General features: G+C 40.4%; 1 protein-coding gene across 25 annotated transcripts in view; it reads right to left on the bottom strand.

The window, feature by feature from the left end:
- plcb4a (phospholipase C, beta 4a) overlaps positions 1-15,315 on the bottom strand; it is a 628,445-nt gene that overhangs the window by 102,137 nt on the left and 510,993 nt on the right. For all 25 annotated transcript variants that reach the window (XM_069932452.1, XM_069932447.1, XM_069932454.1 and 22 more), the window contains 4 exons: positions 12,914-13,002; positions 9,319-9,469; positions 7,533-7,582; positions 3,463-3,528 (listed from right to left, as the gene is read on the bottom strand). In XM_069932452.1, the coding sequence (XP_069788553.1) occupies positions 3,463-3,528; positions 7,533-7,582; positions 9,319-9,469; positions 12,914-13,002 (356 nt within the window). The remainder of the gene's footprint in view (positions 1-3,462; positions 3,529-7,532; positions 7,583-9,318; positions 9,470-12,913; positions 13,003-15,315) is intronic.

Genomic DNA, 15,315 nt, shown 5'->3' with positions numbered 1-15,315 from the left:
CTGAAGAGCTGGCTCTGAATGGGCAACTAAAGCGGCATCATCTGCAAAGAGTAGTTCACGGACAAGTTTCTCTTGTGTCTTGGTGTGAGCTTGCAGGCGCCTCAGATTGAAGAGACTGCCATGACTACCAGCCCCCCCACATCTCCATCGGGCACACAAAACTCAAAACGGTCAACCAGTTTACCTATCTCGGCTGCACCATTTCATCAGATGCAAGGATCGACAATGAGATAGACAACAGACTCGCCAAGGCAAATAGCGCCTTTGGAAGACTACACAAAAGAGTCTGGAAAAACAACCAACTGAAAAACCTCACAAAGATAAGCGTATACAGAGCCGTTGTCATACCCACACTCCTGTTCGGCTCCGAATCATGGGTCCTCTACCGGCACCACCTACGGCTCCTAGAACGCTTCCACCAGCGTTGTCTCCGCTCCATCCTCAACATCCATTGGAGCGCTCACACCCCTAACGTCGAGGTACTCGAGATGGCAGAGGTCGACAGCATCGAGTCCACGCTGCTGAAGATCCAGCTGCGCTGGATGGGTCACGTCTCCAGAATGGAGGACCATCGCCTTCCCAAGATCGTATTATATGGCGAGCTCTCCACTGGCCACCGTGACAGAGGTGCACCAAAGAAAAGGTACAAGGACTGCCTAAAGAAATCTCTTGGTGCCTGCCACATTGACCACCGCCAGTGGGCTGATAACGCCTCAAACCGTGCATCTTGGCGCCTCACAGTTTGGCGGGCAGCAGCCTCCTTTGAAGAAGACCGCAGAGCCCACCTCACTGACAAAAGGCAAAGGAGGAAAAACCCAACACCCAACCCCAACCAACCAATTTTCCCTTGCAACCGCTGCAATCGTGTCTGCCTGTCCCGCATCGGACTGGTCAGCCACAAACGAGCCTGCAGCTGACGTGGACTTTTTACCCCCTCCATAAATCTTCGTCCGCGAAGCCAAGCCAAAGACATCTAAGGATGCAGAATGTTGAATCCATCCAGGTAGAGATTAGGAATAGTAAAGGGAAAAGGGTGGCATGGTTAGCATGGAGGTTAATAAAATGTGGTTACAGTGCCAGCTATTGGGATCAGAGTATGAATCCCACATTGTCTGCAAGGAATTTATACGTTCTCCCGTGACTGCATGGGTTTCCTCCGGGTGCTCTGGTTTCCTTCAACCTTTCAAGAACATACCGGGGTGTAGGTGAATTGGGTGACATAGGCTCATGGGGGGTGAAAGAGCCTGCTACTGTGCTGTATGTATGTCTGTCTGTCATTGATGGGAATTGCTTATAGGCCACCAAATAATGCTAATATATAGCAAAGACAATATATCAAGAAATAACCGATGCACGCAAGAATGGAACAGCAGTTAGTTGTCTTGGGGGACTTTGACATGCACATAGATTGGGCGAATCAGGATGGTGAAGCAGTCTTGAGAAAGATTTCACAGAATGCACCTGGGATAAATTTCTTTGATCTGCTCCTGTGCAATCAGACAGGTAAACTTAAAGTTCTTATATTTTGGGATTCTCTTGGAAAGAGTGACATCAGTATTATTTATCATATAAATGGGAGGGTGCAATACCTTCATCTAAACCCAGTGTTTTATGCCTAAACAAGGGATGAGGGAGGAGTTGGCTGGAGTAGACTGGAAATGGGACAGTTGAAGATCAGTGGAAGGCACAAAAATTTTTCAAAATGCTCAAAAAAAGCATATTTTAATTAAAAGCAGGGAGAGTAATTGTGGGGAGATCCAGCATTAGATAATTAAGGAAATAAAAGAAGACATGAAACTAAAAGCTTGTGTGTACAAAGTTGCCAAGAGTAATAGGAAAATGGAAGGTTGGGACAGTTTTAAAAAGTGCCAAAGAACCACAAAGCAGGTAATAAAGAGAGGGAAGGTAGACGATGAAAGTAAACTACCACTAATTTACACAGAAACCTTCGGGGGAACTATTTCACTCAGAAACTGGTGAGATGTGCAAAATACTGCCTATAGAGGTGGTGGATGCGGGTTAGATTTTGACATTTAAGAGAAATTTGGATGGGTATGTGGATGGGATGGGTATTGAGGGCTACGGTCAGGGTGCTGGTCAATGGGAATAGGTTGAAAGAGAGTTTGGCATGGATGGGCTAAAGGGCCTGTTGTTGAGTTTAGTGTTCTAAGCTTCTAAAATATTTGAATGATTATTTTGTGTCTGGCATCATGCTGGATCACATATTTTAAATGCCAAAGTTAGATTTTATGGATGCTTGGGGAGGTGAGGACTTTGATCAAATTGCATTCACTAAAGAGGTAGTGCATAAAGGTTGATAAAGTATTCTGGTCCTGATGGAGTGCATTCCCTGGCTTCTGAAGGAAATAGTGGAGGTGAAAGTCTGTGATAATTTAACAAAATTCTCTGGACCCTGGGAAGTCCCAGCAAACTGGAAGACAGGAAATGTCACACTGCTGTTTAAAAAAGGATGTACACAAAAGACAAGTAACCACAGTCCAGTTAGCTTAATTCCTGTAGTCAGGAAAATGCTGGAAGCTATCACGAAGGAAAAAATAGTGAGATAAGGTAGAGGCAGATATTTGTTTCCACTCATATTTATAAGAGTAAAGCTGAGGGAAGTAGCCTCAGAATTTGGGGGGAGTAGAATTAGAATGGACATTAATATCAACCCATCATGACTGGTGCTGATAAGTCCTTTGATCCACCACCATGAACTCCACTTCCATCCACCTTTGTCAAATTACCCGCTTTTTGGCTTTATTTTTGACCCAGAGATTCCTAAGCTCAAGACTCCACCACAATTTCTCACCCCACCACTCACGGTCAGAGATCCCCATCCCCCATGACCAATCCCCAACAATAACCCTTACTCAAACCACTCTGTTTCACAATCTGATCCCCAATACTGCTCAGCCATTCAAGAGGCAATCTCCCTTAAGCTCAGCTTTAGCTTATTCCCTCTAAATTGATGAGTCTCATGCACTGCTACTCCTCTTAGTGGCAGCCCCAGAAATAAAATGTTGGCTGACCAGTATAAACTGTTTAGTCTTTACAGTTTCAATGCCGTCACTAGTTACCTCATCCTCACATCTTTCTTATCATTTAGATACAGCAATGATTAATATTTGCTCCTCAATCAAAATGAAAATTCATCATTCCATATATTTTCTACATGTAAAGTTACTTAATGCAATTAAATAATAATATTAATAATAATTTTATTTTCAAAATTATTCTTTTGGCAAATGTTACATGAAAAGTATTCTTAAATTACACGAGGTTTGCCTTTACAACGTGCAAACCAAATCCATCTGAGGGGGGGGGTGGTGTGAGAGGGTAGCAGGAGTTGTAAAAGATGGGTCACCACTATCTTCTCCACATAAATTTGGCAAGGTCAGCAAATGCCAGCTAGCAACAGTAACAACCCTCGTGTGAGAATGAAATGCTAAGAACACATACCTTGGCATGCTTTTTCTTTAATGCACTCAGTTCTTTTTGCTGTTTCTTCTGCAATTTTAGATAGGCCTACAAATTTAAAGAATGAAATTATTTGTTTGTAGTTGAGAAAGGAAAGGTATTGCAATGGAAATCCAGGATATGTCTAACTTGGTGTACGTTAAATTAAGAACCCTTGCATATTCTTAAAAAAATTGAGTACTGATGAACATAATGAGCTCTGTCTCTAACTAATGGTCTCACAGATATTTTATTCATATTGTGGCCCTAAAATAAGCATTATTACAGTTTTAAAAAAAATATATTTAAATGTCAGGAGTAGCTGTAGAATTATTGTATTGATCCTCAGCATTCAAAATTTAATACAGTGAATACAAATTTATAGACAAAAAATAAATTGTGCATCTCTGGCTCTCTTCAAGATACATATGCCTCTGGTCTCACTCTACCTTGTTAATTAAAATTTACTCATTCTACTTACTCTAATCCAAATTCACCAACTAAATTTGTAATGATTTTAATCAACTCATTTCCCTGATCCTATTATTCAATCATAAAAAATGTTTTTACAGGATAAAATGCATTTAAACTCACGATCTCACCCTACATTGGAACAAGCAATCTGTTCATCTGAACAAATTTGTGATACAAGATTGTGACATGCCTCACTAAGTAATCTATGCACTTGATGGTAACTGGATGACTAAGGTCCCATGTGACCTGAATAGTTACAAGGGAGAAAGGACCTGAGATAGATTTAGCTGAGAAGGATTGGGTGCAAGAATGAATCACAACAGAATGGACTAGTAACTGCTGTGTGCCCTCAGCAATTCCATAGAAAATGTTTTTCTCCATTTTTGTCTTTGCTGTTTAATCTTGATTTCCTAATTGAGAGAAACAACGAACACATTTCTCTTAGACCTTCCAAACACCACTTTGAAGTAGATGAAGAAAAAGCTTAAAATAATTAGAGTTTTCACAAACCATAGCACAGAATAAAAAACAATTAGACCTACAAACAAATTATAAATAATAATAATCTGAAGAGATGACATGAAGCCACACCTAGTGGTAACAGGAAGGTTAAAAAATTAAACAGGAACGTGTACTGCCTCAACAATGTCAGCCAAGTGGTCAATAGCTCTACATTGTATAGATCAGGGGTGTCAAACTCAAATTCCCAGAGGGCCAAAATTAAAAACTTGGACTAAGTCGTGGGCCAAACTAAATATTTATTGAAAATTTTCAACAACATCTGCATGTTTTCTCTTCTTTCAACATATGTAATGTTAAACTTTTTCTTATTAAAATAAATGTTTAATAATAGTTTTGGTTAAACTCTTTCCAGAAGAAGCATTAACAAATGAGAAATAAAATATTCAATAAATAATATTTCTCTATAGTCTTTAAGCTCCTTTTAAATGTATTTTTTTTCACAAGTCAACAAGTCAAAAAAATAACAACTTGCTTCAATGAAAATCCAATCTTTCAACTATGAACAGTCCAAAGTTAACCAAAGAAAATATTAATCCAAGCTTAGCTTGTGACACTGTGATTTACTCTGATGCACCTGGGTCTAAATCAGATACTTGGCATCTCTTCTTAGATGCAAATTCATCAAACTCTGGGGTCAGAGTTTTCCTCCCACCTGTCTTGAAAGGTCCTGTTTCCTGTCTTTCGTTTGGCCATTTTTCGTAAGGGGTTTATTACATGTGAGTTGGGCGATAGGTCACAGATGCTAATGAAAGTAAAGAGAGGAGGTGGGGCGATTAGCGGGCTGACGGGCCGGCACCAACGCATTTGCAAAGCATTCTGGGATTTGTAGTATTAGCTGTGCATGCACTATACTGGCGCGGCGGCCAGCGGGCCAGCTCTAATACATATTTGATATGATCTTGCGGGCCAAATATAATTATATCACGGGCCAAATTTGGCCCGCGGGCTTGAGTTTGACATGTGTGGTTTAGATTGTTCTTGAAGCTTTGAAAGAGGGTCTTTATTTAAGCCTGTGCACTGAGATTTTAATTAGTGCTGAAAATGCTGTTTCCTGCAACCACTGGTAAATCAAAAGTGTTGAATAACATTGGGAAAACGGCTTGAATAAGATCATGAAATGATTTAACAATTTGGAGTTTGGTTAGTGTACGTACAAGAGTTAATTCAATATCGTTAGGGTGCTTAACTCTTGCATATGCACCAACCTAATCCTAATAAGCGAACCCACCATGCATGCACCAACCGAAGACTTGCGCATGTGCACAGCAATCAAGATGGCCATGACCAGCTTACAGACCCCTGGAATCCGACTAACAAGGTAAGTACACACATTTTGGCTCTTACATGCCCTGTATCCCTGTTATAGTTTATCAAATACAACATAAAATGCCTAAATTTTATATTTTTTATTTTTCTTAAAACGAATGGTCGCAATTCCAACAATGTCCATTCTGAAATACAACTGATCCTTTGGTCCGAATTACAGTCATATGTTGGGGAGAACCTGGATCGGAGACAAAGATATATTGCTGATGTTTCGGGCCTGAGCCCTTCAAGGAAAAAGCAGAAAAGGCAAAAGGCTTGAAGAAGGGCTCAAGCCCTATAGAGACCAGCATTTCGATGTGTTTACTACAATCACAGCAGCTGTAGCCTTATCATGTTTCACAAAATTATATTTCAATCCATGTATATCCTCACTCTAACAATGGGTGAAGATGGATATCAAAACTGCAATAAATGTTTGTGACTGGTGCTGTTTCATTTAAAAGATGTGCAGTTCAGGTTAGCCCAGTGGTATTGTGAACTTGTGGGAGTTCGCTGGCAATTGAATTTGGTGTCCATATAATAAGGGCACTGAATTCTACCTGATCCCTGAAATGTGATTCAATTTGTGATGCAACTATCTTGAATAATAAGCTCTTGAATTGTGTTTCAGACAATACTCAATATAAATGAGTATTTTTAAAATTTCATACAACAGTGACTACACTTCAAAGGCCTTGACACCCCTGAATTCAGCAAAACGAAGTCTTTCCTTAATATTGGGAATCTGCCCTAATCTTGGACATTCCAGCAGCAATAATGGTAGAAAATTTCCATCAGGTGGATTCCTGAACCATTTCAGCAATTAACATTATGACATTCTACCTTGGGCTCACTAGATAGAACATTTGGCTCTTCCTCCAATGGTCACAAAGCCATTCCAGTAGGTGCTTTGCTTTAAATCTTAACCAGTGCGATGTAAATCTTTCCAAGAAATTATCACCTTAACTTTCATAGCTCCTTAAAGTGGGGTCCGGACAATAGCATTCAATTTTATTTATTTATTTTTTAGGAAGACCCATTCTCTGATGTGTGATTGAAGATGGAAATGTTTCATGATTGTAAAGAACTAAAATCCCTTGAATCATCTGCTGATCCCATTTGATTAACAGTTAAATGACACATACTAGAAAGGTCACATATTTCGGCATGGCTAGCGTAGCGGTTCGTGCAATGCTGTTACAGCACCATTGACCCGGATCAAACCTGGCAGGCTATAACGAGTTCATACATTCTCCACGTGTCCGTGTGGGTTTCCTCTGGGTGCTCCGGTTTCCTTCCACCCTTCAAAATGTATGGGGGCTGTAGGTTAATTGGGTGTAATTGGGTGCTACAGGTTTATGGGCTGGAAGAGTCTGTTACTGCACTGCATGTCAAAAAAAATAGAGCTTTGAGTAGGTTGTTCAGCATTGAGTTCCTTCCTGCTTGATTCATGGCTTGTGCTATGTGCAAATGCCTCAGTTTGGGTGCATTAGGCTCCATTGTTTACTGCTGAAAAGTTCTTCCTGATTATGTGTGCAGGTGTTTGGTAACATTGAACTGCAACAAGACCAAACCTTACTGCTATGTTTCCTGAAGCTATGGTTAGATGCAACATACTCCCTCTTGACATACAGAAGTAATAGACACTTGACTGCCAATTAATAGAAAATGGAATTGGCATTCAAAAAGAAGGGGATGGAAGCAGACAGATGAAATCTAGAAAGGCATCATATCACATATTAATGTAAAGCCACTGCTGTTTCTAAAATTACCTTCATTTGCTTTAAATCCTCAATATTCACTTGTGGTACCAATGTTATATCTGTGGGGGAGAAATAAATCCAAAATTAATTATTTTTGAGTTGTATAACAGAAACAGACCCTTTGGTCCAAATTATTAGCATATCTAAAATTATTTCAATGTTATTTTTAAAGCATTCAAAATTTTAGATGATATAAAAGTTACCTTTGCCATATGAGGATATTTCATTGAAATAATTAATCTAAACTGCGGTTAGAATTTGAGGGCAGCGATCAGCAAACCCATGGGCTTGATAGATCCTTCTGTGTTCTCTACTTGGCTCAACATTCCAAGCTGTGTCCTCAGAATCAGCAAGGGCATGAATTCAAAATATCTGCCCCACAAGATCAGTGATCTTCAGCTGTCAACTTGCCAATATTAACTGAAGGAGTTGTGTCACGATGCTTTTTGTTTTAAATATTTACATTGAATGACTTATCCAGCCTGAACATAGAATTACTTCATATGCTTTTTTTTTTACAAAGGAACCATTTTCACTGGTGTATTTTCATGTGATATTATTTGCAATATGGAACATGTGGTATGTGTAAATTAGAAGAAAATGAGACTACGAAGTACAAATTCACATCTTTCAGGAGGAGTCATTGTTTAATAGAGCTAAAATAATATCTACACACATGTGTTGTGCCACTACAATTATAACGTTGGTGTTGCACTAAGGTGAAGACACGCACACAAAGTTCTGCTTTGGACTGCTTGCATGACACAAGGCAAATCTCACAAGTGTCAGAGAGCCAGAAAGATTTGCTGCTGTGAGCACTTGTAACATTATTTCAGTATTTTTTATGGTCAAATAATAATTTAGAATTCGTACATAAAATTATAGCATTTGGACTATGGTTGATGCCGTGAAGATAAGAAACAAATGAAGTCAGATTCTGTTGGAGTCAGAGGCAGAACGGATACTGACCCTATGTTCCAAAGGTGTCTGGGGTTTGTAGGTTAATTGGTCACATGGGTATAGTTGGGCAGCATGGGCTAGTGGGCCGGAAGACCCTGTAAATGTGCTGTATTTCCAAATTAAATTTTAAAATGTTGTGATTTAGTATTTAATATTAATATTTTTAAATGACGGCAGAATCAAGGTCATGCATTTTGAGCACAATACTCATAAATCACTCATTTTTGCAAAAGCTTGGATCTTGGCTGGTTGGAGAACTAATGAAAAATCAGCGTGCGTAAAGTTTGAAATTTGAAGAGTTTTCTAGGTTTGATGGTAGTTATAACAACATAGGAAATAGGAGCAGGAGTAGGTCATGTAGCCCATTGACCCTGGTCTGATGATAGCTCCTCAACCTACCTGCCTTCTCCCCATATCCCTTAATTCTCCTATGTACAAATCTATCCAACCAAATTATATATTTATACCACATAGAATTGTAGAAAACAGACACAATTCATTATTTCCAACTGCAAATGCAAAAGGAATATTATTGCCCTAAAGTACAGCTCAAGATTCAATCACAATTATACAGTACCATTTATATTTAGACATACAGCACAGTAACAGGCCCTTCCAGCCCACAAGCTTGTGCCACCCAAATACACCCAATTAGCCTACAACCCCCGTATGTTTTGAAGGGTGGGGGGAAACCGACAGACACAGGAAAACGTACAAACTCCTTACAGACAGTGCCGGATTCGAAGCTGGGTCACTGGAACTGTAATAGCTGGGCTAACCATGCCACCCCTATAATGACAAAATCATTTCAAGCACATTACTATCATAGTATCACCTTTTTTCGCATCATTTCCAGTTCCTTGGCCAGAAGTCGAGTTCTGCCTTAGTTCTGAGCTGTTCTGTGGGGTTACGCTTGCTTTGGCTGGGTTCACTTTCCCTTTTTTGTCATTTTTGGAGTTGTCGTTTGGCACATCCGCTATGTCACTCTTGAAATTTAAAGCAGACAATATACAGCAAGTGACAAAACAATCCAACAATAAACACCTTGTCAAAAACAAAGCTGTATCTGCACAGTTTATCAACCCACATGAAGTCTAAGGCACCAGTTAAAATCAAAACACAGATTGCGCAAGGAGCACATTGAAGCAGTCTTAGCTGAAAATCTGATTAATTTCATCCTTGCAGATCCGACGTTCCTTTTATAGTGTTTGCCAGTCGCCCAACAGTCACAGGATCTGCAAGGGTAGGAAATTGATCCACTAACTACTAAGGCTGCCTGTGTGAATCACAGTCCTTTCAAATGGATGTTGCTTGAGTTCTCCAGCATTTTTGTTATTTCTGACTCATCAAACATATTCTCCCATCTGGTTCTGTCTTTACATTGAGGTAAATTGATTAATGCTCTGTTTGTCACCAAGATGAGTTAAATATCCCAAATCCCATTCTGTATCAAGACCACTTGTTGACACCTCTAAAATGTTCTTGCCTTAAACTTACTAGATAGCTGCTAAAATAGATTTTTTTTTAATGTAAAGTGATGTTGATTTTTCAATAAATTCATTTTTGGTATTCTAACCGTTCTTCATTTAAAAATGTTTCCGTATTTTATTATTCATAATCAACACCACTACAAGCTTTTTGACGATGTTGTTGCTCCATTTATCAATGGAAATAAATTACAATTTTCAAATTTCTCTCCTCCTCCTTCTGGTGTCAAAACATTCTGATGTGCCACCCCCATAATTTTTTTTAATGTACACATACAGCACGGTAACAGGCCATTATGGCCTACATGTCACACCAAATTAACTTACAACCCCGGTATGTTTCAAACAGTGGGGTGGGGGGGGGGGAACTGAAACCCACGGGGAGAACATACAAACTCTTTATAGATAGTGTGGGATTTGAACCCCAGTCTCAATCGCTGGCGCTGTAAAGGCATTGCCAACCATGCTGCCCCTCACCAACTGTGCCACCCCTTCACCCCCCCAAGCTCATTCACTCCCCCACTTGAAAGATATGTTCTTCAACAAATTCTTCAGCAGCAAGTTACCATCAAAATCATCTTCTTAATTACCACATTTTAATTTATCCTTCCATTGTTTTTTGAAAAGTTTCAGTGACATTCTCTCTGATTCACTTTGTGAAGCTGTCATTAAGTATACTGTTACTGGCAAACATTTCCATGGAAAAAGTACAACAGAGATGCATGAAAATGGTGTGGTATGTTCTTTCTATTTACACATATGTTTTGTATTCAGGTTGCATAATTCTGAAAATTTTGTATATTGATAGTTAATTCAATAATTGTCTCACAAATAAATTGTAACCTAACAACTGATGTTGATTTATTTTGTCCTGCTGAGATCTATTTCAAAATAGTTATAGTTCTATCAGGCTTAATTTTATCATCTAAGAAAAATTTGGACTGGTACATGGATGGGAGAGGTATGGATGGCTATGGACTGGGCGCAGGTCAGAGGGACTAGGCATTAAAATGGTTCAGCACAGACTAGAAGGGCTGAAGGGTGCCTGTTTCAGTGCTGTAATGTTCTATGGTTCTAAATCATCTGAACTACATACAGATATGTATTTCTTAGAGCTCATTGTGCCAGAATTGTAAACAAATGCAAATGGATTGAGTTAGATAATGTATCATTTATTTCAGCCTTTAAAACACATTTTTTTCTTCCATCCATAAATCATGTGTGTGCATGACTCCCTCTGTACCTGACCCTGTGTACCACTTCTTTCACCAGATTGTTAGTCAGCTGAAGGAACATCAACCAGAGATCAAATACAAGGATATGTACTCGATACAGTATCCTTTAAACAGAAGCCAAAGCAAGAAGAAGCTGCTTTTTTTATTTGATCCTCAAATTCCTTTCACTAATCAACTATGATTAATCAAAACAAATAATAAAACCTTTACCGAACAGTCAGAACAAACTGAAAAATGTCTGGATATTATGATTAATAAACATTTTGTAATTCCACCAACAATAGTTATTTGTAGTTCTACAACAAACAACCATATCATTTATTGGTTGTTCCACTTTGGTACAACTGCAAATGCACCACAATGGAATACAAAAAGCAGAGACCAGTGATTAAGAAGAATATTCAATCATGGTACCCTAGAACATTACAGCACAGAATCAGGCCTATCGGTTGGTCTAGTCCAGTGGTTCTCAACCTTTTACTTTCCACCCACATACCACCTTAAGCAATCCCTTACTAATCACACAGCACCTATGGTATAGGGCAGGGGTGGCTAAACCGCGGCTCACGAGCCACATGCGGCTCTTTGACCTTTAATATGCGGCTCACTGCCGGTCTCCCCGCTCGCCCGCCTGACTCACGCTGCCGGTCTCCCCCTCGCGCGCCTGACTCGCGATGCCGGTCTCCCCCTCGCGCGCCTGACTCGCGATGCCGGTCTCCCCCTCGCGCGCCTGACTCGCGATGCCGGTCTCCCCCTCGCGCGCCTGACTCGCGCTGCCGTTCTCCCTCCCTCACCCGTCCGATTTGCATCGGTGGTCTCACCCCTCGTCTGCCCTACTCGCGATGCCGGTCTTCCCCCCCCACCCGCCCGACTCACGCTGCTGGTCTCTCCCCCTCGACTCGCGTCTTTCATAGCCTGGTATTTATAGCATTGTATTTTAGTTATAAAAAAATATGTATTTTGTAAGGTGGAAATCTGATTAAAATATCTCTCATTTTTTTTGGTTTACCTTTTTTTTTAAACATATTTGAGTCTTTGTGATGACTGAAATTAATACAAATTATCAGTTTAAAAACTGCATGCATGAATAAATATTATTGCATTTAATATGCATTTCTTAAAATTTATATAAAATTTTTGTAACAAAATGTGTATGTCACAATAAAAGCATATGTGCGAATTTTATTCATGTCCTGTGGCTCTCAAGCATCTGAGCTTTATCATTTGTGGCTCTTACATTAAGTGAGCTTGGCCACCCCTGGGCTAGGGAATATTTAAAATGATATGTGAGTTGAAAGAAGGTTGAGAACCATTGAATCTAGTCTGTGCTGAACTATTTTTTTGTCTAGTCCCAATGACCAGCACCGGGACCATAACCCTCCCATCCATGTACCTAACCAAATTATTCTTCAAAGTCAAAATCAAACCCGCATTCATCACTTTGGCTAATAATCATTTTTCAAAATTGCAAGGCCAAAATCAGAAAAATAATATTTTACTTTTGTTCTTCAACATACTGAATTGATATTTGGAGCCACAGTTGAATACATTTCTTTGTCGAATATACAAGACAAATTCTTTTGATAGTTTTTATTGGTCTTTAGTAATAGTTTAGAAAACATAGTTTGTCTGAATATTTTAAATAGAAGAAAATATTCCCTTTGCCAATCAAATGCACAAGAAATAGCATTAAATTATTATGACATACAGTTTCGATTCCCATTGCCCTCATCTGGTCAGCTCTCTTTTCCATCACTGACAAAAATTTCTTCGGATCAGACAGAGCATCAACGATATCTATTAGTGAAAGAAATGTATTGAAGCATATTATTTAAAAAAAACAAGTTTTAATGTGGAGTTGTGGAAACTAAATGCAAAAATCAATGTAATTTCTTTCATGACCTCAGGATATCCCAAAGCATTTTATAGACAATTAGTACATTTTAAATATGCTCATTTTTATCATACGTCAAGTTCCATAAACAGCAACATGATAACATCCAGGCAATGTTCATCATGAAATAAATGCTGGAAAGGATGCCAGCGATAATTCCCCTGCACTTCTTCAGAACAGTGCCTTTTTATACAGGTGCCTAACCTTTTAGCCAGGATTCCAAACATCGGCAACCTCCAAAAACCAACTCTTTTATCGGTAATGAAAGTGCCTGTCCGCCTCACTCCTAGTCTCCTTGGCCCCATCCCTGGCTGTCCGTCAATTGCTAGCCCCTGGCATTCTGTCGGTTGCACCCACCCCTGGCTGTCCGTCGGTCACACCCACCTCCAGCTGTCCATTGGTCGCGCCCAACCCCCTCTAATTCCTGACACGGCAGCAGGGGTGCAGTGCTGCCAAGCCCGGAGTTCACTTGTGGTGGCTGGTGATGGCTTAATGCCATCAGTATAAGGGTATTAAAGGTTACGGAGAGAAGGCGGGAATGGGGTACTGAACTTTAAGATCAGCCATGATCTCGTTGAATAGCGGAGCAGGCTCGAAGGGTCGAATGACCTACTCCTGCTCCTATCTTTTATGTTTCTATGTCTTCATTACCCTTAATCCCCCATGTAGCTGGATCCGCTCTGCCAGCACCAGAGCAGTTCCAGTTGCGTGGGGGATCATGGGTAAGGAAGATGCCATTGCTCCCACATTGAGCCAGCCACCAGTTGCTATCATGAGTGAACTCCGGGTGCGGGGCCGAGAGTCACCATTCCACCAAAGGTAAGAGGGGATGGGGATGACGGGTACGGGGGTTTGAGCCAGGTTTATTTTGAAGTTTTACTTTAAAATAACAAAAAGCAAGCTAGTGATATAGTCTTTTATGGTCTTTATTTATCTAAATTCATTTAACGCCCCACGCTCCCTGTTTTGTGAGATTTTGAAACATTGCATTTGCTTACAGGGACCGCCATTATAAAATGATTCCGAAATCCGTAAGATTCCGAGCAACGGCAGGTGTCTGGTCCTGACAATCCCAGATAAAAGATTAGGCACCTGTAGGGGACAGAGTATTCCTCTACTTGCTCACTACACCTTCCAGATTGACCTGGTGTCATCAAGGTATGAGTAAAAAAACAGGCAGGTGCCTGAATAAAAAAGTTGGGGGAGGGTTGAAGAGGAGGAAAGGGCAGGCCAACAAGTAAGAGGCAAGTAGCCAGGAAGGATACATGGCTGTGGAAGCTAGTCTGGGTGATCACACGATCATAGTGCTTCAGAGCAGCAGGGATTGCAGAGGGGGAGCAGGGAGAGAGACCTGGTGTCTTGGCCTAGATTTTGTTCTTAAGTTTCTGGAGCAGGACTTGAATACACAATCGATAGCAGATAGTGTGTGATCCCCCGAGATACAACTGACATCACAACTCATAGATTGGGCAAAGATCAAAATAACCGGGACAAATAATTCATCAGACCAAAAAAACTATTTTAAATATAAAGCCACATTGACACATTTTAAAGGTCTTAAAGAAGGCAAGGGATTGGATAGGGGTAAGGATTTAGAAAGGTGCTGTAATTCAGAACATGTTGACCAGTGATAAGAGTATAGGTGGAACAGATATAGAAGTGACCAACGGCAGAGAAATTTTTGGTATGGGATAATTTATGAGAAGTACAATAAGGTTTGGTGAGCATTTAACAAAAGGTAACATCTGGCCTTTGGGATACTGAGGGCCAACATCATCAGTTAGACAAGGGGTTATTGCAGCACAGAGCAAAGGCAATGGAGGACCACAGAAACTAGATGGGAGGCTTGGCTGGAAAACACCAAGGTACTGCCTGATGCAGCAATTAAACAGATAAGCTGCCAAAACTGTTGCACTTTGCTCTTCTAAATAGAGTGCTGAGGGAAAGAAAGCCTCCCAAAGTGCCCCAGGCGCTGAAGGTTTCCTGATCACATTTGAAGGTTTGGACCTGGAGCTCGTGCTGCCAATAGTTTGAACAGGAGTCTGTATGGCTGCAGAGGCTGCGTGAGCGCTAGAAGAGAATCCACGGATACTCAGCGTTTCTGAAGGACTCTTTTGATTCTCTTTCTCTTATTGTGAGGGGCGGCGGACAAAAGGTTGCACCTCCAACACTGCACCGCACTCTCTCAGAATTTCAACCTTCATTTCACACTTGTT

Source organism: Narcine bancroftii, chromosome 4 (assembly GCF_036971445.1).
Source record: "Narcine bancroftii isolate sNarBan1 chromosome 4, sNarBan1.hap1, whole genome shotgun sequence".
Lineage (NCBI taxonomy): Eukaryota > Metazoa > Chordata > Chondrichthyes > Torpediniformes > Narcinidae > Narcine > Narcine bancroftii.
The sequence above is the reverse complement of the archived record's forward strand: the minus strand, read 5'-3'. Positions and strand labels throughout refer to the sequence as shown.